We start from the raw sequence: 27,567 nt of genomic DNA, 5'->3' as shown, positions 1-27,567 counted from the left end.
TCTGCACTGCCCTTGGGTATAATGGGGTGTACAACGGATGGGGTAAGAAGCCTTTGAGAGCAAACTCTTCTCTTGGATGTGTGTGTGTGTGGAGCCTCCATTAAAATCATTGGGGGGCACCAATACACCATTCAAAAGGCAGAATTTGGATTCTTTGATTTTGCCATTGCTAGACAAATCAGATGCTTAACCCAACACTGTTAACCTGAAAATCATTTACATGGGAACATTTTGTGCCTCCTGTTTTTACAAGTAGCCCATCCCTCCACCCCCAAAATTACTAGAAAGATCGGAAAGGAACAGAAATGCTCTTTTTTTTACCCAAGGTCACTCGGTACATTAGCCAGCACTGTGTGTATAGGCAGTTTCACTGTTGCACCATTCATGGTTATTTGCACTTTCCGCTGCATGTTACGTCACTGCCATGCACTTCTCTCAGAGCACACTCTTTTCCCCAGATTGTGCAAAAGGCTGTTTACCATTAAGAGCAGCAGCAAAATTGAGGCTGAAGAGGCAGCAGGCAGAGAGAGGTGCACAGATAGGTGAGAGAGGTGGGAGATGACCATGTTTGGTGAGGTTGCTCACTGGCCTTGCTGAAAGAACTTACAAATACGGGCAAGAGAGCAGAAAAAACCCTTATAATGGTTTAAAAATCAAACCTTGGGGACATCCTATTTAAAGGTCTCTCTGTGAGAAAGTGGGATATTTTAGACTAGGTTGATTTCAGTGAATTCGAGCGACCCTCCCTTTTACATGAGTGCAACATAGAATGTATTTGGAAGTAAATGCATATGTGAAAGCTGAACAGGCATGTGCATGAGAACATGGAGTACTTTCAATAAGATTGACGTCGCATTGGGCACTCTTCTTTGGGTGGGGAGAGATCTGTTGGGAACTCATCCTTTTTTATTCTGCCTCCATGGCTGTCTATTGATCTGGTCTGTCTGTCTGGCCAGGAAAAGCTGGTCATGGTGTAGAGTTCATGAATGCCCCTCCAGGGTCCGCCGAAGGGGATTACTTGAGAATGACAAGATGCTTCCAGCCTGGGGAGGAGCAGACTGAGCTTCATCTCAATCTTGGACCCCCTGGGAGGGTAACACATTGTGCTTACACTAGTCCAGCCAATTTTTTTAAACCTCATATTAGTTTTCTGTGTGCTGGAAGGGAGAAAGACAGATATGGGAGGGAGCATTGTTTAATGGAGCCATTCTCAGCATTTTCCATAGCCCATCACCCCATGTTACAACAGAAAGTTTTGGGGGCTGGCTCCCATATAGCCAGAAAGAAAGGCAAGGCGATCACAGCCCCCTGAAACTTGTTTGTGGCTTCCAGGTTAAAGACCCCTGATAGAGTGTCTATAGGTGGGGGCTGGGAGTCGAGACTCCTGGGTTCTAGGCCCAAATTTGCTACGGATTTAAAGTCTGTAGCGGATAAGTTAGGCCTGGTCTACGCTGGGGGTCGATCTAAGATACGCAACTTCAGCTACAAGAATAGTGTAGCTGAAGTCGACGTATCTTAGATCGACTTAGAATTACTTACTTCGCGTCCTCGCAGTGCAGGATCGACGGCCGCGGCTCCCCCGTCGACTTTGCTTCCGCCTCTCGCCGAGCTGGAGTTCAGCAATCGACGGGAGAGCGATCGGGGATCGATTTATCGCGTCTACACTACACGCGATAAATTGATCCCCGATAGATCGATGGCTACCTGCCGATCCGGCGGGTAGTGTAGACGTACCCTTAGCCTTTCTGTACCTTAAGTACGGGGGTAGTATCAGTGTATCTGTGATGGCCAGTAAACTCTGCGCCAATGACTCTGATAGAGGCACTGGGAAACTAGCAGTTCTTCCTCATCAACTTTTTATTTATCATTTCAGGGTACATTGTTCAATAAAGTATATTAAATTTGGCACACGTTTCATATAAACTCCAACCACAGTATCATGGAGAAGGGAAGCAATAAAAACACCTGAAGCCTTGAAAATCTAGATGGGCCTCAAGGAAAACTTTAGGGTCACATATAGATTGTTAAAAAAACTAAGAAATTAAATATTGTTAAAAATAGTTCTATAACTGGAAATATAATAAAGAATTTAATGCAAACAGCACAATGAAAAGAGCCAACTAAGGTCATTTTAAAACTTGATCCCAAACAAATTCATACTGCTAATTTCAGGTAAGAGGTATCATTACAAAAATCTTATAATTTTAAAATAAATTCAGACAATCAAATAGAGGGAGTAGGGAGCTAAGATAGCGTATCCTCTGCAAGACTCACTGTTTTCTACAGAAGTGAATTGACTAGCGAGAAGTTACCTTTGTCAAAATAATAATTAAAAAATAGGTATTTTCCCACCATCTTTGTGAACTTTTCATGGAAACAAAAATGAGGCCTTAAAATCTAAAGACAGAATTGCCACTCATAGAGAGCATACATTTCCTATTTCATTCGTGTGTATAAGGAAATATATTAACCTTGTGTCCAAACAAAGAGAGGTTACCTCTGTGTTTCCCTGCAAACAAAATATGTTAAGAAAAATAAACTATTGGTTTGTTTGCATTGCCTAGAGTGCCCAGGAGCTTAGCACTGGCAAGTCCTGATTCCTGAACTGAAGAGTTTAAAGTCAAACACAGGCGTGGGGAAGGAAGTAACATTCTCCACATTTTACATACGGGCACTGAGGCACAGAAAGAATAAATGACTTGCCCAAGGTCACACAGGAAGTCTGTGTCAGAGCTGGGAATTGAACTTAACTTTTCTGAATCCAAACCCAGTTACTTAACCACACACTGTCCTTTTTCTTTGGGTATGTCTGCACAGCCAGCCTCTGAGCCTGGATCAACAGACATGGGCTTACAGAGCTTGTGCTACTGGGCTTATAATAGTTGTGTGGACAGTGCTTTTCAGTTGCAGCTTGGGCGCTAAAGCCTAGGGCGGGGGGGAGTGGGGTGGGCTTCAGACCCTGAGCTCCAGCCTGAGCAGCAATGTCCACACAGCTATTTTTAAGCGTGGAGCACAAGGCCAAGTCTGTTGACCCGGGCTCAGAGATTCGCTGCCACAGCTGTAGACATACCCTCTCTGGCAAATGTTCTAGCCCTTGTTGAGAGCACAGATGCCATTTTCTTATTAGGGTACAACAAGGTTTAGCTATATATGGGCGGGATTACAATCCCCAGAAATTTTTTTTAAAAAAAGCAAATACTAGTACAGTTTAGTCAAAAAAAAATTTCAAAACCCTATTTTTCAACAAAACCCCAACATTTTGAGAAAATTTTAAATGAAAGCTCTTTGTTTTCCTCGGTTTTTAAGGGAGGAAACCCTCCAGATTTCCCCATCAGCTCTAAAAATTAGTGATAACATTTTATGTAAGTCCTCCCCTTTAGAATCCTGGGAAAACCCAACACAAGCATGTTACCGATCTTAGAACGATGTTCTAGTGCCGCACACTATGGGCAGTTGGGGTCACCCCATCAGTGGGTGGGGTCACAGCAATCCAAAATATCTTTAGGCTCCGCTTGCATTTATAGTGAGTGGGAGATCACGCTGTGCAGAGGACACCATTCTGTAGAGAAAAATGGTGTCCTCCATACAGCGTGAACTCACATGTATGTGAACTCACATGTATGATGCATATGTGAAGTCAGGCTGTGTGGAGGATTCATGTTTGGGATTGATGGAAGCAATAAATCAGAAAATGGGGTCATGCAGGCAAAAAGTTTGGGAAACACTATTCTAGTGTTTGATTCTTTCTGTGAAGATTGGCATTGTCTTGATTTAAGACTCCCAACTTGTATCTTCACACCAACCTCCTTGGTTTCAACAGCTTTTAATTTCTCTTGACTGTCATTCCTGGTTTTCTTCAGATCTTTTGGGTTTCCTCTCTAGATCTAATATCTTCACGGAAAGTGAGTTGAACTCCCTCTTTCACCAGGAGAGTGAAATTGAACTTTTATAAACCTTGTGTACCACTAAGGGCCATATGCCACAATTTCCATCAGTTAGGGGTCTAAATATCTTTAGGAGCCTAAATACCTTTGTGGGATCTGGGCCTATGAATATTCTCAAGCATAGTGGTGGCTAAAGTGGTGACTAAAGAAGCCATGGATTTGGGTATGTGCAAGAACAGACAACAGGGATTGTGAGGGGGACTACAAGGAGGTAAAAAACCTTGTAAATTTTAGTTCGGTTTTGTGTCCCAGGAGTGGCTGAGCCAATGTATTTGTCTAGAGTTGTCTCCCTCATTCCTTCTGCTTGCATTTAAGGGACATGTTAACAGCACGGGGGGGGGAAATGAAAGCGCCCCCTCTGAAAGCTCAGAAATAAGCAATGTATAAATCTGTTCTGGTTTAAAGTTGAGGAACATTTGTTAAAACACAAAATCTTTATGGAATGTTATTGAAGTCGCATGGGGGCTAATGACGTGTGTACGGTTTTTAGAAAATACAATATCAGTATTAGTTGTGGTTAACCAGGAATAGAGAGCTGGACTGGATGTCCTAAGGGTTAGCTTCTATTCTCGACTCTGCCATTGAGATTCACCAGGCAGCCTTAGGTAACGCGCAGAGTCCTACATTTTCAAGAGTGACCACTTGCGTTTAGCTGTGTGTATCTTTTCTTTGGGAGCCTCAGCACAAAATCAGTGGCCACTGTTGAAGCATGTGGCCCTAATTATTCTGTGCCTTGGTTTCCCCATCAGTAAAGATGAGACATGCTTGGGGAGATCCTAGGCTGAAAGCTGCTATGTAAAAACTAGTAATAATGATTAATATACATAAAGGTAGGGAGTAACAGAGACTGGACAGAGACTGTGTTTTGTACTCTGTTGCCCTGGATCCTGATTGGGCCCCGTGGGCACTCTGTGATACAGATCATAGTAATCAGTGACAGCAGAAAATTGAAGGGTGCTTAATACCAAAATAATAATGTTGTGCATCCACAGAGTGCTGGGAGCTCCCTTGACATTCAAGAAGGGACTATCCCTGCTCTGAGGAGCTTGCAATCTAGAGCTTTTAACTCCGAACAAGGACCCCAAAGTATATCTCAGCCATTGCATATGGCATCACTCAAATGGAGCTAGTTCTGGCAATCAGCTGATGCACAGAGCACACTGAGGGGAGGGGGAAAGTTCATTGGTTCAATCATGTAACAATATTTGCCAAGTATGTATTAGCTGGAAGGCCTGGTTCTAGAGTCTAACATGCTCACAGGTTGCAGGAAGAGGGGAGTGTCTGGATTTCAGGGCTTTGGGTTGGCCCATCATAGAGCTGGGGCCAGAGTTTCAAAAGAACTCAGCTCCCAGCCTACTAAACTTTCTTGTGAAAACTTATTTTGATGCTTCAGTGAAGCTGAGACCCTTGTACACCTGGCCCTTATGGACCATTTGGGAGGTTCCAATTTAAGGTTTTGTCAGGGCCATCTGTAGTGAGGCAACATGGTCTAGCAGATAGAACTCTGGACTGTGGGTCACAGCAGATCTGGATTCTGTTTATGCGTGGCCTGGGGCAAATCTGTGCCTCTGTTTCCCCATCTGTAATAATGGAAATAATTATACTTACCCACCTTTGAGATCCTTAGCTGTTAAGTGCGCAGTATTATAGATTGCAGGCACTTTGGGGAAGGGACCATCTCTTCATTATATCTTTGTACAGCACCTTCCACAGTGGGGCCCCTGGCCACTGCCACAATGCACAGAATAAGTGAAGCTTTCTGTTAAAACCTTTAGTGAGCTTCTCCACATAATCTGCCTTTTTTTTTTCCTCACCCCTTCACACTCCTTTCTTGGCCACACCATCCAAAGGCCATACCTAGGTTTCTAACAAGAAACACTGCCTTTTAGCAGCAGCCCCAAGAGAGTTTGGGGAAGGGACGAAAAATCAGCCCACAGCTACATACAGCGTAATTGTGAAAGAGCATCTTTGGTGATTTGGTAACTTGCCCAGCAGCAAGGACACATCCTGTTTATCTGAGCACTACCTATATATTCTCATGGCTTCAGGGGTAGACATCCAGTCAACAGCATAGTCCCTCAAACGGAAGACACTTTGACATGTTTATACTGTGTTTTGGCACTAACTCGTTAAAAAAAAAAATCCTGATTACCCAAAGCTTGTCCTCAAGGTCTGGTCACCCCATGTCATTGAAAAGCCTAGTGGGATTCATTCATGAACTTCCAGTCTTCTATAAAGGGCCGTTCATTCATAGCCAGGGCCGCTCTTTTTTTATGCGCTGGCAATTAAATAACTCTTTGTAAGTGGCAATGAGCTACTTGTTAAGTGGTCTTCACTAATGCAAGTGCAAACATGAGGTGAAATAGCCCTTTTTCCCCCCTCCTCCTGAAAGGGGTGATTTTTTTATGTTAAAGAAAATAAAAACTTAAAGGAATTTCAGTGAGATTCAGCATGTTCAATGCTTGTTGTTCCAAAATCCCCTTAACTGGAGTAAAACAAAAATTGTGAACTCCACGTATCTGACAAGTTACAGTTTGGGGTTGTTGTTTTTTACAATATGGCTTTCCTTTCCTGACTCTTAAAAAAAACAGTTAGTTAAAATATCTTTTTTTTTAAAAGTATACACATACAAAAAAATAATAATTAAAAAAACCCATGTGCTCAGAAATGTGTAGTAGGCTGGATTCTCACCTCTGTTACACCAATATAAATCTGGAGTGAAATCCATGGGACCTAATTCTGATCTAACATGGTTTTACAACAGAATCCGTTTCAGTGATCAGAATCTGGTCTTCAACCAAGTTACTTTCAGATTTGCACACGTTCCATGAACTGTTCTGTGATTAACCTAATCTACTGTCTTTACTCAGGCAAAATTCCTGCAGCCTGGGTAGGGGTGGTAGGGTCTGGCCCTTAAGGCAACACCACAAGGCATTGTTGTAAAAAGAAGAGCAGGATGTAGGGAGTCTGTGGAAAGAGAACTCTACATCCTGTCTGTGCCATGAGATTTAGCTTTAAGGCCCGTGCAGAGGAGAGGGGAGGGAAAGAGAGAGAGACACACAGCCTGCAATTTATCTGGGCTAAGCAATTAACATAATCTGAAAACTTCTTTCACTGACGTCTGTCTGAAAATTGCTGGGTGGACTGGCGGGCTGGGAAGATGAAAGGGAAGAATGCAGTCTGAGGGTTTTTCTTTCACGCAATAGGGTGTAAGGGCCTTCTACCCAGATACGTTTCCTGGTTCTTTTTACTCCTCCCGCGCAATTTCCTCTCTCTCTTCCCTCCCTCCGCCCCCGTTTAATTTTTCCTTCATGGGGAGCAACTGCTTTTCCTGTCTCTTCACACAGGACAGTAGTGGAGTGTGACTTTCACAGACTCATTCCCCCCAGAAGTGCGGTAGTACTACGCTGAGGTAGTTGCAGAAGGTTAGGGTAAAGGTAATTTGATACCCGGCTCAGTTCTTCCCAACCCCACTACGACCTCCTCTTCCCCCGCCCCTTCTCTCACTCAGCTTTTTTCCCCCTGCTTGCTGCTTATTTGGTGCCAGGTTTCAGTGCATTGAGTTAGATGAAACAAAGTATTGTGAGGCACCAAAGGGGGAGGTTGAAAGACCCATCGGGGCACACCTAAAAGTAGGCAGAATGAAGCCTGTAGACTCGCAAGGCTGTTTCCCTTTTACATAGCCCCATAAGTGCATTGCACCAACAGTTCCAGCCCTCCGCCCCCCCAATCATGTTTTTGGTGAGTAGGTTGACAACAATTTACCCTTCTAGTTTCCAAACATGTGCAGTTGGGCCCATTTTTAGTAGCTGCTTCCAGCAACTGGAGAAATATTTTCCTCGCTGGCATAGAAGTGAGGAAATTAAAAGTGTGTGGCTGGATTTATTTTTTAAAAGCACAGTACTGTACTCTAAACAGACTCCAAAGACTTAAAAATGCCTGTGTTGGGGAAACAGGCATATTAATAGTCAGTAAAAAGCAGAGAAAATACAGCAACTGGACTGGCTAATTTAGCCACTCTACTCTCCTTCTGTCATTCTTTCTTCAGGATTTTATTGTGCTATATTAAGGCGCTACGCAGGTTTGTTGGGAAGAACTATCAGGCATTGTATCACTAGCAGTGGAATGGGTTTAGGGGATGTTGTAGTTTTAAGAGAATAAATAAGGAAATGTTATTTATTCCTCATAACAGAAGAACTAGTGGTCACCAAACTAAATTAATAGGCAGCGGATTTAAAACAAACAAAAAAGTATTTTGTCACACAATGCACAATCAACCTGTGGAACTCTTTGCCAGAGGATGTTGTGAAGTCCAAGACTGTAACAGAGTTCAAACAATAACTTGATGAATTCATGGAGGATAGGTCTATCAATGGCTATTCCAACCTGGCATTGGCCACTGTTGGAAGACAGGATACTGAGCTAGATGGAACTTCGGTCTGACCCAGTATGGCCGTTCTTATGTTGTATGTAAGAGATCTTTACGTGTGTGTGTGTAGATTTATTTTGGGAAAGTAATATTATTTTCTAGCTTTCAGCTCTGAACTTGCTTTTTGTTTGTTTGTTTTTTGTTTAAATAAAATATTAGAGATTAATAGGTCCGAGGTCTTAACATATCTATAAAACCTGGAAAGATATTAGTGAAGCAGCACGGAGCTGATAGACCTAGCTAGTGCTGTTATGAGAGTCATAAGATACCCCCCATTTCCCCTTCCTTTTCTGTCCTTTCATCCCATCTCAATCCCAGTAGCAGCAACTGTGGCTTAGCTGCTAGCAGGAGGGATAGATTGAAAGAGGAGGGAAGGTCTAAAAGAACTGACTTTTTTTTTCCTTTTCTTTTTTTTCTTTTTTGTTAACAAATGCAAGACTTCCGGTCTCCACCCTGCCACCACAAACCACAGTCTAACTGCAGTTCAGTCAGATTTATAGTTCATCTGACGTCTGAATCGTAGCATTTATTACCAGGGTTCCAGCTATAGGCGTAAATAGGCTCTGTAAATTATAGCAGATGATCTGTTGTGCCCTCCATTCCTGTTGAGCAATGTTTAACTTGCCTTTTATGGCTCCCCTTTTGGGGGGAAAAATTATATATCAACAAAGCTTGTCTAGGCTTAAAGCCTTTGAAAGCAAAGTGATCTATGGAGTGTGTGAGGCTGTGGGTACCTTAGCCCTCATCCTGGTTTACCCACACTTCACATAGAAAAAAAATCTCTGCGGCTGATTAGCAGCTCCAGTATTATGTTATCCACATTGATTTACTGTTGCTTAAATTGATTCGCTGCAATGAGGGTTTGAGGGTGGGGAAGAAATCAGTTACTGTAGGTGCGCAGCAGTTTTCATCTCCCAGAGCATTTCACGGGGTATGTCTTCACTGCAGAGTTAACTCAGGTGATAGGCAGTGTGAGCTGAGCACTCAGGTTAGCCTGGCCTAGATGCCTGCAGGGTCATCCCCGAGTTACCGTGTCTTCACTGGTGCTGCACTCACCCGCATGTCTCGCTAGGACATCTGGGGGCACATCCTATGCTTCTCTGTGCTGCAGTAAATCGAGCAGCTCTGTGATTCTTTCCCAGTGAATTGTGGGAAGGCATTGGAGGACTATCAGCACATGAGTGGTTTTAACCTGTGTCCTCACTGCAAAGTGCGTGAGTTATCAGCCCAAGTGAAAGTAAGGTATCACTGCACTCGGGTGAGAGATTTTTGTATGTGTGGCTGGAGCAGGGGGGATTAGGGGCAGCACCTTAGTAAGAGTCTGGGATAGCTGCAGTGAAGACAGACCCATGGACATCAGCTAACTACTGCCTACAACACCCCTGCAAGGTGGAATATTTCACCCTCGTTTTAGAGCTGAGGAAACTGAGGCAGAAAAGACCAGCTACTAGCAAGGCTGCAGAGGACATGGGAATTGGAGCACAGATTAGAATGGCAAGAGTTAATTGGCGCCCACCCCTGTATTTAAACCACTAAGTCAGGCCTCTCTTTCCATGGGCCTGTCTACACACAAAAATTATGCCACTTTGAACTATATCAGCATTGTTGAAGAGATACAGTCCACTCATGTAGATGCAGTAACACTGATATAAAGGGACTTATACCAATGTAGTTTATTCCTGTTCAGGAAGTGGAATAAGCTATATCAGTGTAAGGAACCTTCATACTGGTATAACTGTGTCCAATTTCTACTGTTATAACTGTTTCAGTAAAAAATTGCACCAAAAATAGTCATATTAGTACAACTCTGGGTGTAGATCTCTCTCTTAATCTCTCTTTATGGTCAAAAGGCCAGTTTTTCATCTGCACAAAGTGCCTAAATCCATTTGAAAATCTGCCCCAAAGAGACTGAGAGTAGAGCTGGGAATCAGGTTCTGTTCCTGGCTTTCCCAAAAGCTCACTGTATGACTTTGGCAAAATCATTTAGGATAAAATTTTCAAAAGCACCTGAGTGACTTAGGAGCCTAGTAGTCCTATGACATAGGATCCTAAGGCAAAATCCTCAAAGGTATTTAGGTGCCTCACTTCCCTGGTGCCCTCTGAGAGTATGGGCCTACATCCTTTTGACAATGGGACTTAGGCTCCGCGTCTTGGCTATGGATAATGATAATAATCACAGGTCATTGAAATGCATTGTCAGAGCTATGGGAAGAGGGTAATCTGTAAATGCTCAGGATTTATAAGGTTGTTATTTGTCTCTGTTGTAATAAATCTCTCTCTTTTTTCCCCCCCCTCTCTATAGATTCCCAAGTTCTTCAGGGGCCGGGGGATCGGTCACACTGGTGCGTGGTGGCATACTGGGAAGAGAAAACGCGTGTGGGCCGGCTGTATTCTGTCCAAGAGCCCTCCCTGGATATCTTCTATGATCTACCTCAGGGGAATGGCTTCTGCCTCGGACAGCTCAATTCAGACAACAAAAGCCAGCTGGTGCAGAAAGTCCGCAGCAAAATTGGCTATGGCATCCAGCTGACTAAGGAAGTGGACGGCGTGTGGGTATACAACCGCAGTAGTTACCCTATCTTTATCAAGTCGGCCACACTGGACAACCCCGACTCCAGGACGTTGCTGGTTCATAAAGTTTTCCCAGGATTTTCCATCAAGGCTTTTGACTATGAGAAGGCATACAGCTTACAGAGGCCTAACGACCATGAGTTCATGCAGCAGCCATGGACCGGATTTACTGTTCAGATCAGCTTTGTGAAAGGCTGGGGCCAGTGCTACACAAGACAGTTTATCAGCAGTTGCCCATGCTGGTTGGAGGTTATTTTTAATAACCGATGACTTGAGACAGAGTGGACTCATGACATTATAACTACTTTGCTGCTAATATTTCCTTCTGAGTGCTTGCTTTTCATGCAAACTTTTTTGTTTGTTTGTTTGTTTGTTTTTGTGTTTTGTGTTTTTCTCCCCCCCCCTCCCCTGTTTTGAGAAATAGCTTATGGAAAGATTTTTGCCTTGGTATTTTGATAAATATATATTTTTTTTAATGTGTGAATGACCAATAACTCAGAAGGGGGAGGAGAAGGTGTGGGAGGGGATTACATAAAATAATCATTTAATGCCTCTGAAATTATTACCCCAAGCGATTGGTGGAATTCAGTCACACGCTGTTTGTTACAGCTCCCTCATAAAAAGGGTTTATACATATGTTTTTGACACACACCAGAGGTCTTCTGCTGCCAGACGTCTCGTCGTCCCCCTTGTCCTGCTGAGTGCGCACACACACAGGGCTGTCTTGCTGCAGCTTCTGCCTAGAGCGGTGGCACATTCCTGCTGCTACTTGTTGAAGCTCAGCACCTTCACTCCTGGGATGGTAAGCCAAGTTCCCCCTCAGTGGCGACCACCCTGCATTGTCCCTGACAGAACAAATGTATGTGCCGGTGCACCCAGGAGGCATCAGGAGCCAACGCAGCAAAGTGAAACCGTATCGTTCAGTTCCTTGCTCCTTTTTTTCCCCCCTTCTTCTTCTTCTTTCATGTATGCTTGTTGCTTTATTTAAAGATCACGTCTTGTCACTATTATGCCAACAGTCCATGGTGGCAGCATGGGTTTTGGAAGACGCATGCCCACACTTTGAGTGCTTTTATTGTTTTATTGATACTATGAGGAAAAAAAACATGCATGGCCCATGCTTTTCAATTTGAGCTGAGATGCATCCTTGGTGAGAAAACATAAGCCTACAAAAAGAAAGCAAACAAACAACAACAAAATGGGGGGGGGGGGGGAATGTATTCATGATCTTTGGTCCATCGTAACCTGCCGTGATCAGGTTAGAGCGGTACCAGTCGTATCCAGAAATGCAGTCGCTCTTTCATTTCTTCTTGAATTCATACGCTAGTATGATACTTTTACACTGTTCTTAGCTCAATGAGCATGTTTAGACCTTAACATAAGCTATTTTTCTAAATATAAAGGTTTAAATGAACAAGAGAAGCATTCTCATTGGAACTTTAGCATTGTAGTGCTTTGGAAATAAAACAAAAGAAAATGAAAAAAAAAAAAAAAGGACTCCTTCAAAAAAAACCCTTGAGATTTATTAAAGAAAAAATGTATTTTATGTTATATATAAATATATTATTACTTGTAAATATAAAGACTTTTATAAGCATCATTATTTATGTATTGTGCAATGTGTATAAACGAGAAAAATAAGAAAGATGCACTTTGCTTTAATATAAATGCAAATAACAAATGCCAAATTAAAAAAAACAACAAAAAACACGAGATTGGTGTTTTTTTCTATGGGTGTTATCATCCAGATGAATGTTTTTTCTAAAGGAGTTTATGTTCCATTAAAAAATAAAAATGTACACTTGAGCTGACATTGTGCAGAGTGACTCTTTTATGGGTGGGGGTGGGGTAGATGGGGGAGGAAAAAAGCCTACCTGGAGCTGGGTCTAAGTACCCAACTATGGGATCTAACAGACATTGCTATTTAACTAAGGGGGAATGACTCTCACAATATGGGCGCTGCTCAAGTAGTCAGGTTTCGGAGGGAGTGTTGGCAGGTTGGGGACTCAGGAGATGGGACATCAATTCCTGGCTCATCTGAAAACTTTGTGATTTTGGACAAGTCACTTCATCTGATCTTCAGTGTTGCCAGCAACATGCTGGATTTCTTCCAATGCAGGCCTCAGCTGCCGCTGGTTAGTGCTGCTACTACCCCACTCTGCTTCCCAGTGAGTGGGAGCAGAATCTGGACAGAATGGGAGGCAGAGCACATGACCAGGCTGGGGAGAAGAGGGGGAATAGGGCAAAGATAGGGGACAACTGGCTCCACCCCCAAGCCCATCCACCCAGCCCAGACACTTGGAGATCAGGAACTTTGCCTCTTTCCCACCACAGTGGGCATATGAGCCCTCTGCCAATTACTGTAGTTTCTGAGCACCTCATGCTCTTTCATGTATTTATCCTCAAAACACCAGTGTGAGGTAGAAGGTGCTGTCATTCCCCAGTTTACAGAGGGGAACCTGAGACCCAGAGAGGCTCGGGGACGTGCCCTCGGTCACCCAGGAAGGCTATAGAAGAGCAAGGGTCTTGAATCTGGTCTCCCAAGTTCTCAGTGCCATAAGCACTATACCATGCGCTTCTCGTAGTGGTCACAACTTGGAAACGTGTCAGCCATTACGGGGAGAAAAAACATGCTCCGTCTGCCCTCCATTGCATTGTGCAATTCCCACTGAAAAGCAGGCGGACCGGTATGCTCTGTGATTAGCCAGTTAACTAAGGAGCAAAGGGATACCTCTTGGAGCGTGGCGTTACGGTGGGTGTCAGAGTGCCTCGTATTGCAAGTACATAAGGCTAGTGTTCAGTAACTAGCTTATTGGATCCAAGCCCTAGGTTTTAGCAATGAGACTAGCTATAAGCTTTACAACAGGAGTGCAGGGAAGAAGTTTGGGGGGGGAGAGATTACAAACTTTTACATGTGTATCCAAAAGTGGAGACCAAAAAATTCCAGGGCCAAGTGTTTAGTAAATACACCTTTTATCATAAAGTCTTGCACGCTGGCTAGCTATGGTACTATGAAAATGCATCCATCCCCCTCTGGGCTGGAGGGCAGTCACCAGCTAGCACAGAGAACCCTGGGCTGCGAAGGGGATGGGAAATTTTAGTCAAAGACACTGGCATGATGGCTACTATCGTGGACAGTGTTCTGGCATTTTAAGTGTCATGCTAAGCAGGCAGGCCGTTCCATTTTTAAGGGCTCTGCTGAGAGAGCCACACACAATAGTTTGCATAGTAACTCAGCCTTAGTACCTCCGGGAAGAAGGGCTGAGTCGCATTTGACTGCGACGTGGCAGGGCAGTGAGGCTGATAAAACTGAGGCAAACCTTGGGATACTGGCCAGTTTCCGGTGGATGGCAGCTGGATGCCTCATGTTCTAAGAACTTGGGAAGCAGGTGAACCATGTCTGGCCACCAGGATGGGTTTAGGGCAAATGGGAAACACGTTGTGACACTTGGCTGGAGGGTGACTCACCCTGGCCCATCTCCCTACTGCTAGAAACCATCCCTGCTACCCTTAGCTATACATTGTCCAATCTCTTTCTGCCAGTTCCCAACTCAGCCCATGGCTCAGCGGGCGTTCAGGTTAATGGAATGGGAGTGGGCCTGGACAGAATTGCCAGCAGCGATGGGGTATTGGGTCAGGCATTAGGGCACTTTCAGACTTCAGCAGGAGGACAGGCGTATTGAGAGGATATTGAATCGTGGGTGGGGGGGTTATGTCACTTGGGTGTGTGAAGAGAAGGGAGTACAAGCTGGGGGTTAAATTGAAGGCACAGTATGGATTGTGCTGCTAAAGGTAGCAGGGCAGCTTTCAGGGAAGGCAATGCATGGAGATAGGAAAGAAAATTATGGTGGGGTTGTCACATTTCAGGGCTCTGGGAAAATCCTGTTCCATGTTAGGGCAATTTCTGATTAACAGCATGTACCATGTTTGGCTGCTGAGCTGATCCTGTCTGGCAGAGGCTTGGTTACAGCTGAGGGGACCAATCACTGCTTTCTTTGAAAGGGAATTTGGCACCAACAAGCATTTGAAGCTCAACATTAGTTCTGGTGAAAAGCGGCAGAATCCTGATGCCTGAAGTCCATACAGGTACAACATGAGACTTAGCGGTGCAGGCTTCCTTCTAGCCACCATCCCTGGGTGAGGAGATATTCAGTCTCTAGGCCCTCTCAGTTCCCAGCCTTTTCAGTGACTCAGCCCTGGACAGGGATGCCAGTTGTGATGGTGTTTTTGGTGACATAGTTTATAAATGCCTAGACTAGGAGAAGCTCTTTAAGCCAGGGACTCTGTTGTCCTATATGTTTGAACAGCATCCCGCATGATGGGGATCTGATCATGACTGAACCCTCTGGGAAATACAAATCAAATATGTATTTCACTAGGAACTGACTGCGACCTCACTTGGGCGCATTTCACCCTGGCCACCAGACAGTCATCAAAATAACTGTCTGTCAGGTGCTAGATTTGAACTGGAGACCAAAAGATAAAAGGCACAGTATCCCATTACCAGCCCCCAGCCTTTCCTCTTTAAACAGGGTGTCGGTGTCAAAGTTAGTGATTCTTTAAATGCTATTGTTGTTATTCAGCCTTGCTTGATATGCTCTTAAGTGATGGCTAAGGGCTTGTCTACACTACCGCGTGGGGTTGATCTAAGATACGCAACTTCAGCTATGTGAATAGCATAGCTGAAGTCGATGTACTTAGATCTACTTACCGCGGTGTCTTCACTGCGGTAAGTCAACAGCTGACACTCTCCCGTCGACTCCACTTGCGCTCCTCGTTCTGGTGGAGTACCGGAGTCGACGGGAGAGAGCTCAGCAGTCGATATATCGCGTCTATACTAGCTGTGATAAATCGTCCCCCGCTGGATTGATCACTGCCCGCCGATCCGGCCGGTAGTGTAGACAAGCCCTTAGAGGTCAAATGTTGTAGAAACTTCATTGAGACCATAATTCAGTTTGTTTTCTTAGTATTCTCTGCCGGACGATGTGAAATATTCAATTATCACATCACAGCTTTTGCATGGCCCAATGGCCAGTCTAGCTGAGAATGCTAGTTTTTGCTAGAGGTTCAAATTTATCTGCATGTCTAAGAAATTCATATGGGGCTAGATTCACAAAGGTATTTAGGCGCCTAACTGCCACTTTAGGCACCTAAGTCTAACATATAGCTCCTCAAAAACCCTGCTCAGCTGCTGCCTAACCCCATAGGGGCTTAAAATCCCTGGGCAACTAAGTCAACTAAATCTCCACTGATAAAGACCGTCCCCCCTTTCCTCTCCCCCTCCCGCAAAATCTGCCAGTGAGGTCAGTCCTAACGTTCAGAGCCTAGATCACACCTATGGCTATGGCTACACTACAGAGTGTACAGCAGCGCCATGCTACCCATGCAGAGGTGCCGTTGTAGCACTTAGTGCAGAGAGCTCGCCCGGCGACTTAATTGTTTCAGTCCCTCTGAGTGGCGGTAGCTATGTCAGTGGGAGAAGCTCTCCCACCAATATAGCGCTGTCCGCACTGGTGTTTAGGTTGGTGTAACTTACATCGCTCGGTGGGGGGGGGGGGAGGGCTTAGTTACACCCCTGAGTGACATAACGTGCACCGATATAAGTGGGAGTGTAGATATAGCCTTTGCCTTGCTACTGAACGTCGTCGTAGTGCGCATATGGCCTGTGTGTCAGAAGGAACCTCAAGCTTCACCTGTCTTGCTAACAGAACGGGCCCCACACAAACCACTGCTGCAGGAGGAGGTGAGCGACCGACCCACGCTCGCAGACACTCCCCTCACACAGACACACACTTACAGCAAACAGACAGGATGTAGGAGACCCGCATCTAAATCCTCTCTCTGCCTGATACAGAGCAGTGATTCATATATGCACAGATTCCAAGGGCAGAAGGGACACCTGTGCTCATCAAAGCTGACCTGTATACACAGGCCACAGAATTGCCTCAAAATAATTCCTAGTGCAGATCTTTTAGCAAAACATGCAATCTTGATTTTAAAATGGTCAGTGATGGCGAATCCACCACAAAACCAAGGTAAATTGGTCTCCCAATTAACATTTTATGCCTTATTTCCACTGAATTTGTCTAGCTGCAACTTCCAGCCCGTGCATCGTGTTATACATTGCTCTACGTGTAGATACTTATAGACTGTAATCAAGTTACCCGTTGAGCTTCTCTTTGTTAAACTGCACAGATTGAGCTCCCTGTGTCGATCTTTATAAGGCATGTTTTCTGATCCTTTACTCATTCTTGAGGCTCTGCGCTGTACCCCTCCAGAGTACCAACATCCGTCTTGAATTGTGGGCACCCGAACTGGACACCATATTCCAGCAGCAGTTGCACCAGTGCCAAATACAGCCAAAATAACCTCTCCTCCTACTTGAGCTTCCCCTGTTTGTGCCGCCAAGGAGCACATTAGCTCTTTTGGCCACAGCATCTTATTTGAACTCATGTCTCCCACTTGACTATCCTAACCACTGGGCTATGGAGTCTTTCTGGTGTTGTCTCTGGCCCAATGGATATTTCATTATTTATACAAAGTGGAACAGCTTCAACAGGAGAAGCTGAACAAGACTAGAAAGCTACACACCAGAGCTGGGCAGAACATTGCCAACCAGCATGAATATTTAGTACTTATGTGGCACTTTTATTTTGAAAGGGAGATGTCGCATCTTTCAGTGGTTAAAGCAGAGGACTCGCTCTGTGGGACCTTGGACAAGCCAGTTTAAAAAAACCAAACAAACCTCCGTGCCTCAGTTTCCCCTTCTGCAAAATGAGGACTACCAAAGCCACATACTGCTACGGGTTGATTTATTAATGTTTGTACAGCAGACTGAGCACCTTGGATGAGGTGTGCAAAGAATTATAGAAACTTTATGAACTTTAACTAAATCAGCCTCATGACAACCCTGTGGGGTAGATGATATCCATTCCATTTTTACAGATGGGGAAAATGAACCAGATAAGTTAAGTAACTAGCTCAAGGCCACAGATGGTGTCAGTGTCAGAGTCAACATTAGCTCTCGGGAGTGCTGAGCAGTAATTGCAGAGCGCAATAAAGTAGGTACAAACCATCTAACTTTTTGCTGATCAATTACGTGAAAAATGATTGAACCGTCAAGCTGCTGAGACTAGAATAGGGTCAATAATGGTTCATGTACCACAAGGAGCAGAGCGAGGCTGAAGAAAAAGTGTTTGTTATTAAACTTTGTTTTAAGCCCAGTGCTGCAATCCCAGCAGATTCCCCCAGGCTAAATCAGTTTGGGCACTGGACGGGAGTCTGCCAAATTCCTGCCAGGAGCTGCAGGAAGTGGTGTTGGTGGTTCATTAGGCGGTGTCTTCCTCTGAGCCAAATACCAAATTCATGGTCTACCACAGAACTAAGGGGCACTGTGCACTCAAGGAGCCTCCTTGCCCACATGCTCAGGGTCTAACTGATCACCATATTTGGGATCAGGAAGGAATTTTCCCCTGGGGTCAGATTGGCAGAGCCCTTGGGGGGGTTTTTGCTTCCTCTGCTGCATGGGGCATGAGTCACTTGCAGGTTTAAACTAGTATAAATGGTGAATTCTCTGTAACTTGAAGTCTTTAAATCATGATCTGAGGACTTCAGTAACTCAGCCAGAGGTTAGGGTCTATTAAAGGAGTGGGTGGGTGAGGTTCTGTGGCCTGCAATGTGAAGGAGGTCAGACTAGATGATCATGATGGTCCCTTCTGGCCTTAAAGTCTGTGAGACATGAAACTAAGGCCCTAACTACTTGTAGTTAACTATCAAGGCTCTGTCCACCGCTCTAATTATGTGTGTCCATCAGACAGCTCCTTAATATCAATATTGACCCTGGTTCATAAGTGAGTGCAGAAGACTACCAGTTTGGAATGGAAACATTTTAAACTCATTGTCCTCTGGAGTAAATGATGCCACAAAGTGCAGAGAAATAGTGAATCCAAGCCCTCTATGAATAAACATTCAGCATTGTCTTATTGTTTCTGGAGCTGGTCTATCTGTCTGCACCTATTCTCTCTTGCCTTATACGTACATTGTATGCTCATTGGGGCAGGCATTGCTCACTGTTTGTACAGCACCTCGCACAGTGGGGTCTTGCTGCATGACTAGATCCCCTAAGCGCTATGGTAATACAAACAATAATTGCTTTACATGATTGTTTGCTGATGGCTTATTTACACAAGCAATTTCCATCAGTTTAATTTAAAACAATTTTAAAACCAATTTAATTAAATCAGTGCAAAGCCCTGTGTAGACACACTGATCTCGGTTTACGAGTGGTTTCTTGCAGTTTAGTGTAAGTTGTAAATCAGGACAGCGCCAATTAAATCAACGCAGCTACACCAATTTATTACAAGTATTTATTCGTACTGCAGTAGCGGCTAGTGGTCCCAGCCAGGGATTGTGGTATTGGGGACTGAGTCTTTAAGGGCTGAAGTTTCCAGATAGAGTCTGGGCTGGGCGCTGCAGTAAAAGGCCATGTTGTTGTTCTGCATGCCCAGTTAGAACTGGTCACAGAAATCACGCAAAGCTGCTTAAGCATTGTGTTATCACTGAACACCACAGAAATCAGGGTCCCATTCTGCTAAGCGATTAGACAAATATAACAAAAAGCCCCAAAGACCTTACAATCAAGGTATAAGACAAGGGACACGAGGATACAGAAATCTGCCAGGGGCTTATCTCTGATCTCAAATGTGTCAGTGTATAGCAGAGTCCTTGAGGCAGGCAGTGATCTGAAGTGAACACTGAGTCCAGAATTCTGGAGGGGGTCGGCTAACCCAGGCAAATCTCCCACTGAAGCCAGCTGGAGTGTTACCTGAGCAAGGTTGCCTGGATCAGGCTTTAATAGGGTCCAGATGTCATCCAAGAGCACGTCAGAATAAATTACCTCCAACCTGTGCATAATCCACCCCATTTCCTGATTTAGACCGTGCTTCTGCCTGGACGGCATCATGTTACATAACACAGTGCAATGGCTGGAAGTCAAAGCTGATTCTCAAGCTGGATACTTGCTGGCAAGTTCCAGATCGGCCCATCCTGTGGTGCAGAAGCTAAAGCATCCACGGCATCTGAGAAGCGATTTGCCAGCTATTCGAATTATTTCAGAATAGCCTGGCACAAACCTGCTGCTGCCGCCTTTGGCCATGCTGCTTGCAGGTCTCCTCACACTGCCTAGCCAATGGTACTCAGGGTGGTGGCCCCCTGTACCCCATATGGAACCCCACTGATTTCAGTGAGATTCTGCACTGGCATAAGGGTCTACCTCTGCTAAGCACTTACAGGATCAGGTCCTGTAGAGTGCAACCTTCTGCAGGCCAAGAAGCAGGTCAGTTCCTCATGACAGGCCAGGGCAGATAGATATGTGTGTCTTTCCTTTGGAGGCCTCACCTAACTCCTCCCTGGCCTACACTTCCAACATAGTCTCTTATCATAGAATCTCAGGGTTGGAAGGGATCTCAGGAGGTCATCTAGTCCAACCCCCTACTCAAAGCAGGAGCAATCCCCAGACAGATTTTTGCCCCAGATCCCTAAATGGCCCCCTTAAGGATTGAACTCACAACGCTGGGTTTAGCAGGCTAGTGCTCAAACCACTGAGCTATCCCTTCCCCCCAACACCTCTTCTTCACCGGTGGTGGACCACCCTGTGTGTCCATTTCTCCCACAACCATCTCTGTGCCTATTTCCACACTGTTCCCTGCACATGCACTGTCCATTCAGGTCCTGCTCACCACAGCACTACCCTCTTCTCATTCCTTTTCCTACCGTCTCCTTACTTCCGTGAAGCCCACAAGAAATGAGTCGGCATTACTGCACTGGGCTTCTCAGTGTATCCGTGACTACTCCATGTCTAGCTTGCTTAGATTGCCAGGCCTACCTTTTTGAAAGTGACTAGTGATGATCAGAAAGTGCTGAGCAAACAACCTCTGAAAACCAGGTGCTTGTAAGGTGTCTCAGGTTGGGTACCCAAAATTACTAGTCACTTCAGAAAATGTATTATTATCACTATTTATTATCTGTAGTATGATAGTGCCTGGAGGCCCCCAACCATGATCAGGACCCAATTGTGCTCAGTGCTGTTCATACACATTGTAAGCTCATCAGTGTAGGGACTGCCTCTTACTGTCTACCGAGAGAAGACAGAGCAAGGGAGGGATGGGGAAACAGAGTCACAGAGCGGGGGAGTGCATGGATGAGGTCAGCTCGTGGATGAAGAACAACTGGCTGAAGTTGAACCCCAGCAAGACAGAGGGGATGCAGGTGAGCAGAGGAAAATACTCTGAAGAGCTTGCAGCCCTGGGGCAGTCTCTATTGGTTGAAGATACACAGCCACAGTCAGGCAATTCAGGCTATGGCTAGGTGTACTCTTCAATTCCTCGCTGACGCTGAATGCGCATGTAGCAGAATCCACAAGTAACACTTTACCATGTCTGCTTGGCTCGGAGACTCCATCCCTTCCTGGGGATGAAGACCTGGCCTCTCACCTGCATTACAACAATGTGATATACCTGGGCCTGAAGTCGTCAGCACTTAGGAAACTCTAGCTGTTCAGACCACGCGCCTTAACAACACAGGCTACTGCAAAGGTGTAATACCTGTCCTCCATGGGTGGCGGGTGGAGCCCCACTTAAGGGAGGCTAGCCCCCAGCTCTGCCCCTTCCGCCCCACCCCCAGGAACTGAAGGCCCGACACACCCTGCTCCTCCCCTGTGGCCGGAGGAGTGCCGAGCAGGGCCGGCTCTAGGATTTTTGCCGCCCAAGGCAAAAACAATTTTGGCCGCCCCCCCACCCCGTTTTTTAATTACCCCACCCCCGGCCCCACCTCAACTCCGCCCCTTCCCTGCCTCCTCCCCCCAGGCTCTCAAGCCTAGCAGGGAGGGGGAGAAGCGGCGCCCACGCCGCAGCCACTCGGAGTCTCCCCCTCCCTCCCAGGTTTGAGAGCCTGGGAGAGAGGGGGAGCAGCGGCGCGCGAAACAGCCGTTTTGCATGCCGCGGCCGCTCGGGATCTCCCCCTCCCTCCCAGGTTTGAGAGCCTGGGAGGGAGGGGGAGACCCCGAGCGGCCGCGGCGCGCGAAACAGCGGATTCGCGCGCTGCTGCTCCCCCTCCCTCCCAGGCTCTCAAACCTGGGAGGGAGGGCGAGTAGCGGCATGCGAATCCGCTGTTTCGTGCGCCGTGGCGCGCGAGCGGCAGCGGAGGTGAGCTAGGGCGGCCGGGACACATTTTTAGGGGCGGCATTCTGGCGCCGGCCATGCCGCCCCTAAAAATGTGCCGCCCCAAGCACCAGCTTGTTTTGCTGGTGCCTAGAGCCGGCTCTGGTGCCGAGCGCCTCCCTCCGTCCAGACGAAGGAGCCCTGGGCTGGCCGAAACCCCGAGCCTCGCCCCCGCACCTGCCTGGATGTGCCCTGAGGCACACCCCCCCCCGCCACCTGCCAGGAGATGTTCTGAACCCTCCCCCTCCCACCTGCCCAGAGGAGCCTGGGCCAGCCGCAGCCACGCTTCCCCTCCCCAGAACCCAAGCTGCTGTGGGGAAAAGCCTCTCACTCTCGTCTGAAGAAACTTTTGATATGCCCCATGCAGGTTCTGGGGTGGCTGAGGAGGCGGTATGTGCTACTCAGCTTCCTGGGTTCATCAGTAACCTCCCTGGAGTCCCTGATGAACCCAGGAAGCTGAATAGCACATACCATCTCCTCAGCCACTCTGGAACCTGCATGGGGCATAATAAAACAAAAACTTCCCCCCAAAACACCACAACCGGGGGTCTGCTGGCAGCGGCAGTGCCCGGCAGGCAGCGCCTCCCCTGGCCTATTATATCCACCGCCCAAACTGTCCTCCACTGGCTTCCTATAGAATTTTGTATCAAGTTCAAGGTCTCAGTCCTTATCTTCAAAGCACTCCCTGGCCTGAGGCCATGGTAGCGAAAAGACCATCTAAATCTCTGAAATGATGATCATGTTCAATAACTATGCTCCTTTGGAACAATGGAACTCAACTATAATAGTGAAGCTTGTCCGTGGCGGAGACAGAACTGTCTCCAGGGGTGGTCTGAGACCGTGTAAAGAATGCCCCCAGGAACTAAGGACCATCACAAATCTCACCACTTTCTGCTCCAAGTGCAAGGTGGGTGTTTCTTTGACCTGGTCTTCTCTTACATAAACACCTAGCAACAGGTAGTCTTATATTAAAAACCAACAAAAAACCCACCACGCCCTACTGCAACAAGACACTCCACTACACATGCGTCTTCTTCTGAGGCGAGGAAGGGAGACCAGATAACATGTGACAGATGTGTAACCATATTGCTCAATGCACTACTGCGAGGCCCTCAGCTACCACAGTAATACGCTCAGTATAAGAATCTATGTAGAATAGAAAAATTGTGACTTGCCCAAGAGCAGATGGTTGTCCAGTGGCTGAGACAGGAATAATACCCGGATCTCCTGATTGCCAGCCCAGTGCCCTAGCTTTTTGGGGCCTGGGCTAACTGCATTTTGTGCCTTGTGTACATAGCGCTGATATATGGAGATATAGCTATCTCATAGAGCTGGAAGGGACCCTGAAAGGTCATTGAGTCCAGCCCCCTGCCTTCACTAGCAGGACCAAGTACTGATTTTTGCCCCAGATCCCTAAGTGGCCCCCTCTAGAATTGAACTCACAACCCTGGGTTTAACAGGCCAATGCTCAAACCACTGAGCTATCCTCAATGATCACATTGTCACTTCTTAACAAATACACAATCATAACAATAATGAATAATACGTGGCATCATTTAAAAAAAATGTGGACTAAGTTTATTCCAACAAACCACTTTCTCTCAGAGCAGCCCAGATTTCAGTGGTGCTGTTTACCCACCATGATTAGGCATTTAGAGGTTACCACAGTGTGGTTAGTGGCATCAATTTTTTGTTGTCTTTTTTTTTTTCCCCTCCAGCGGAAGCATGACTCTCCGCTGAGCCCGTTCCAGGGCTGTGGTGCAAACATCTCTTCTGTGTCATGCCTTTCTCCTAATTCCTCTCATTTCTTAGCAGATGATTTGCTTGACTGGGGGAGAATGTTCTCACTTCCTTTGCAGCCTGTAACTAATGTGTGTGGAAAAAACACACCTAAGGGGTTAAAAAAACACCCCCAAGGGAACTGCTTGAATCAGACCTTCACCTGAGGAAGGCAATCTATCATCTGACCTGTTAGCTCCCTAGTATGAGCTATACAAATCTAGAGGAAGGGTGGGTTTCACATGCAGGACAGTGATGGGGTGTGAATTTAAGGCAAGCAGGGAGTGCAAAGAGCATTCAGTCAGGACAAGGAGCAGGGACAGCGGCAGTAGATGTGCTTGAGGAAGGGACGGACAGCTCTCTTGCTGTGCACTCAGGGGAATATGTTACAGGGCCATGCTGAGGCTGAGGCTGTGTTATAGGGTCAGAGCAAGTGGGGGGGGCCCCTCCCCACCCCTGTGGTCCCATCCCATTCCGCCCCTTCTGCCTGTAGCCCCGCCCACAGCCCCACCCCTTTCTGCCCCTTCCTCAAGGTCCCACCCAGCCAGGGTCCCCGCCATTCCACCCGCCCCTCAACCCTTTGCTCCTGTCTGCCCGCCCCCCCACCCACTGCAGCCCCAAGACTGGAGAAGCTCTGTTCCCACGCCACGGCCCTGGGGCCGCAGTGGGGAGTGAGCGCTCCTCCAGTCCCAGAGCCACAGCGGGGGTCTGGGTGCTGGTGCTTCCCCCAACATCCCCTGCGCTTCTGCAGAGGACCAGGGTCGAGGTGCTGGGGCTTCTCCAGCGCTTCTGCTGTTCCAGACCCGTAATCTATGTTGTTGCCCTTCTCTTTACTTTTTCCAATTCTAATATATCTTTTTTGAGATGGGGTGACCAGAACTGCGCGCAGCATTCACGGTGTGAGCGTCCCATGGATTTATATTGTGGCATTATGATATTTTTTGTCTTATTATCTATCCCTTTTCAACATTCTGTTAACTTTTTTGATTGCCACTGCACACTGAGCAGATGTTTTCAGAGAACAGTCCATGATCTCTTTCTTGAGTGGTAACAGCTAATTTAGACCCCAGCATTTTGTATGTATAGCTGGGATTATGTTTCCCAATGTGCATTACTTTGCATTTATCAGCACTGAATTTAATTTCCATTTTGTTGCCCAGTCACCCCGTTTTGTGAGATCCCTTTGTAACTCTTTGCAGTCAGCTTTGGACTTAACTACCTTTTTGTATCAGCTACAAATTTTGCCTCCTCACCGTTTACCCCTTTTTCCAGGTCATTTATGAATATGTTGAACATTTATGAATATGTCTCCTTCAATAATTCATCCTTCAGGGTCTCCCTCAAAATACTAAAGGTTGGACGAGCTATACTTTCATTTTTTGCTCCATATACATGTACTTCCCTGTATGTTCAGATGTTTGGTTGTTCTTTCAGCGTGCTGTCCCAGCTCTGTGCAGATAGCGGAGATAGCAGGCTCCGATCGAACAACCCAATAAATCCACAGATTCGGTTCATAGCGAAGGAACTTGATCATGTTTATTGTCAACGAAGCATGGTCCTAGTGCCCAGGATCCATGGTTACAGGTACACTAACATACGTATGCCCGTTGCAATGGACTAGCTCCGTTAATGGTGGGACTTTCCATTATCCCCATGGCCAGCTAAAGACACTCCCTCTGAGACTCCATTTTATACACCAATACAAACAAGTTACGCATTACTCCTGATGTATCTTGGTGCCACCCTCTGACATATTTGGTTGCCACCCATTACCTGGTATATGTTGGTTTGATCAAAACATCTCTATCCATCATGCTGTCCTCCTGACCTCAACTTTAGGATGGGTTAGTGTGTTCCTGTTATTTTGGGGGAATGTGTTTGGTATTGAGGTGTTCTGGTACCACCTTTCTGGAATGTGTTTGCATATATATTCTTATGCCTAGCACAAGAAGAATTTCACAAGTGTTTCTGCAATATCAGCCCTGTTCTTGCCAGATTCTGTGAGCAGGGCCTGCCTCTTGCTCACAACTTAACTTTGCTTTATATTAGCAAGTTTTGACCATTACTTTAGCCCAGGCCTCAGGCCTCATACCAGGCCTTTAATACAAGGCCTTATGTTTCAGGCCCTCTTCATACTACACACTGAAAGTCTTTCCACCTGTAACTCAGATCTGGTCCACACCTAAAACTCTGGTTGACCTAGCCACATCGCTCAGGGGTGCGAAAAATTCACACCCTGAGAGATGTAGTAAAGCTGGCCTAAGCCCAGTATAGACATTGCTAGTTCTTCCGGCAGCCCAGTTACTGCCTCTCATGAGGGTGGGTTTACTACTGCAATGGAAAACCCCCTTCCGTTGCTGTAGCAAGTGTCTGTGCTGCTGTAGCACTTCTAGAGTAGACATATCCTCAGTGAACGCTAATAGGACATAGTGGTCCCGTGCTAGATGGGACTAGAGTGGGAGTTTGGAGATCTCTATTCAGTTCCTAGCTCTGCCACAGGCTTACTGCGTGACCTTGGATAAATAGCTTCACTTCTCTTTGCCTCAGCTTACGCAGCTGTCAATTGCGACAATAATGCTGAAAAATCCATCCTTGTGTACGTAACCCTACAGAAGAGGGTTTTTCCACAGTATCTTAATAAATCGTAAGTAGGAGCCAATCTTGAGCCTGTTTGGACTTAGATACCGTATAAGCTGAATTCTTCACTGTAAACAGGTCCTCCACCTACATCTCTCTCTGACTGATTTGCCTTCCAGCCTTCACTGGGGGCCTGATTCTTCTCTGACCTGTGAAGCCATTTCCACCAGTGCAAAATCAGAAGGGAGCATTTAGATCCACTTAGCACCTCTATAAATGACTGCCCAAAGGGACAAGGAAGGGACCAGTCAGGCCCCACAGATTCTTCATGGGCACCCAAAAAGGATGACTTTGAAATTGTTATTACTAATGGTGCCAGGAAAATGATCTCTCTATCTCCACCCATTTTGTAGTGCTTGGCTTTGGCTGTGTTCACAGCCCCATTGAGTTTGCTTTCTAAGAACGTTTGTGCAAATGGAATTTACGTTACAGGGAAAGCAAATGGGAAGCTCACACACTTGGGGAATTTGCCATTAGACTCCAGCTTGGTACAGGCAGAAGCAGCTAAAGCAAGGATTGATGCATTGGTAAGGAAGCGGCAAAATGGGGCCCAGCCAGGGCCACCCGTGTCCCCACCAAACTCCTCTGGGGCCAGAACAATGCAGGGGAAACCTCCTACACACACTCTGGGGTAGGGTGACCAGACAGCAATTGTGAAAAATCAGGACGGGGGTTGGGGTAATAGGAGCCTATATAAGAAAAAGATCCAAAAACCAGGACTGTCCCTATAAAATCGGGACATCTGGTCACCCTACTCCGGGGACACTAGAACCATAGGTGCTGGAATGAGGGGTACTGGGGCTGCTGCCACACCCCTTGGCTTGAAGTGGTTTCTATCATATACTGGGTTTACAGTTTGGTTCAATGGCTCTCAGCACCCCTCCATACACATTGTTCCAGTGCCCCTGACTAGGACTTAGGTGATACCTCCCCACGTCCCCGGCCCTGTGGGCTTGGGAGAAAGTTGCAAAAAGGAGCCAGGCAGAGACTC

General features: G+C 46.3%; 1 protein-coding gene across 2 annotated transcripts in view; it reads left to right on the top strand.

Moving 5' to 3' along the window:
* The window catches only part of SMAD7 (SMAD family member 7), a 37,837-nt gene extending 26,623 nt beyond the window's left edge, over positions 1 to 11,214 (top strand). For both annotated transcript variants that reach the window (XM_065406585.1, XM_065406584.1), the window contains exon 4: positions 10,676 to 11,214. In XM_065406585.1, the coding sequence (XP_065262657.1) occupies positions 10,676 to 11,214 (539 nt within the window). The remainder of the gene's footprint in view (positions 1 to 10,675) is intronic.
* The last annotated feature ends 16,353 nt before the right edge of the window (positions 11,215 to 27,567 follow it).

Source organism: Emys orbicularis, chromosome 6 (genome assembly GCF_028017835.1).
Source record: "Emys orbicularis isolate rEmyOrb1 chromosome 6, rEmyOrb1.hap1, whole genome shotgun sequence".
In the NCBI taxonomy this organism is placed as follows: domain Eukaryota; kingdom Metazoa; phylum Chordata; order Testudines; family Emydidae; genus Emys; species Emys orbicularis.
The sequence above is the reverse complement of the archived record's forward strand: the minus strand, read 5'-3'. Positions and strand labels throughout refer to the sequence as shown.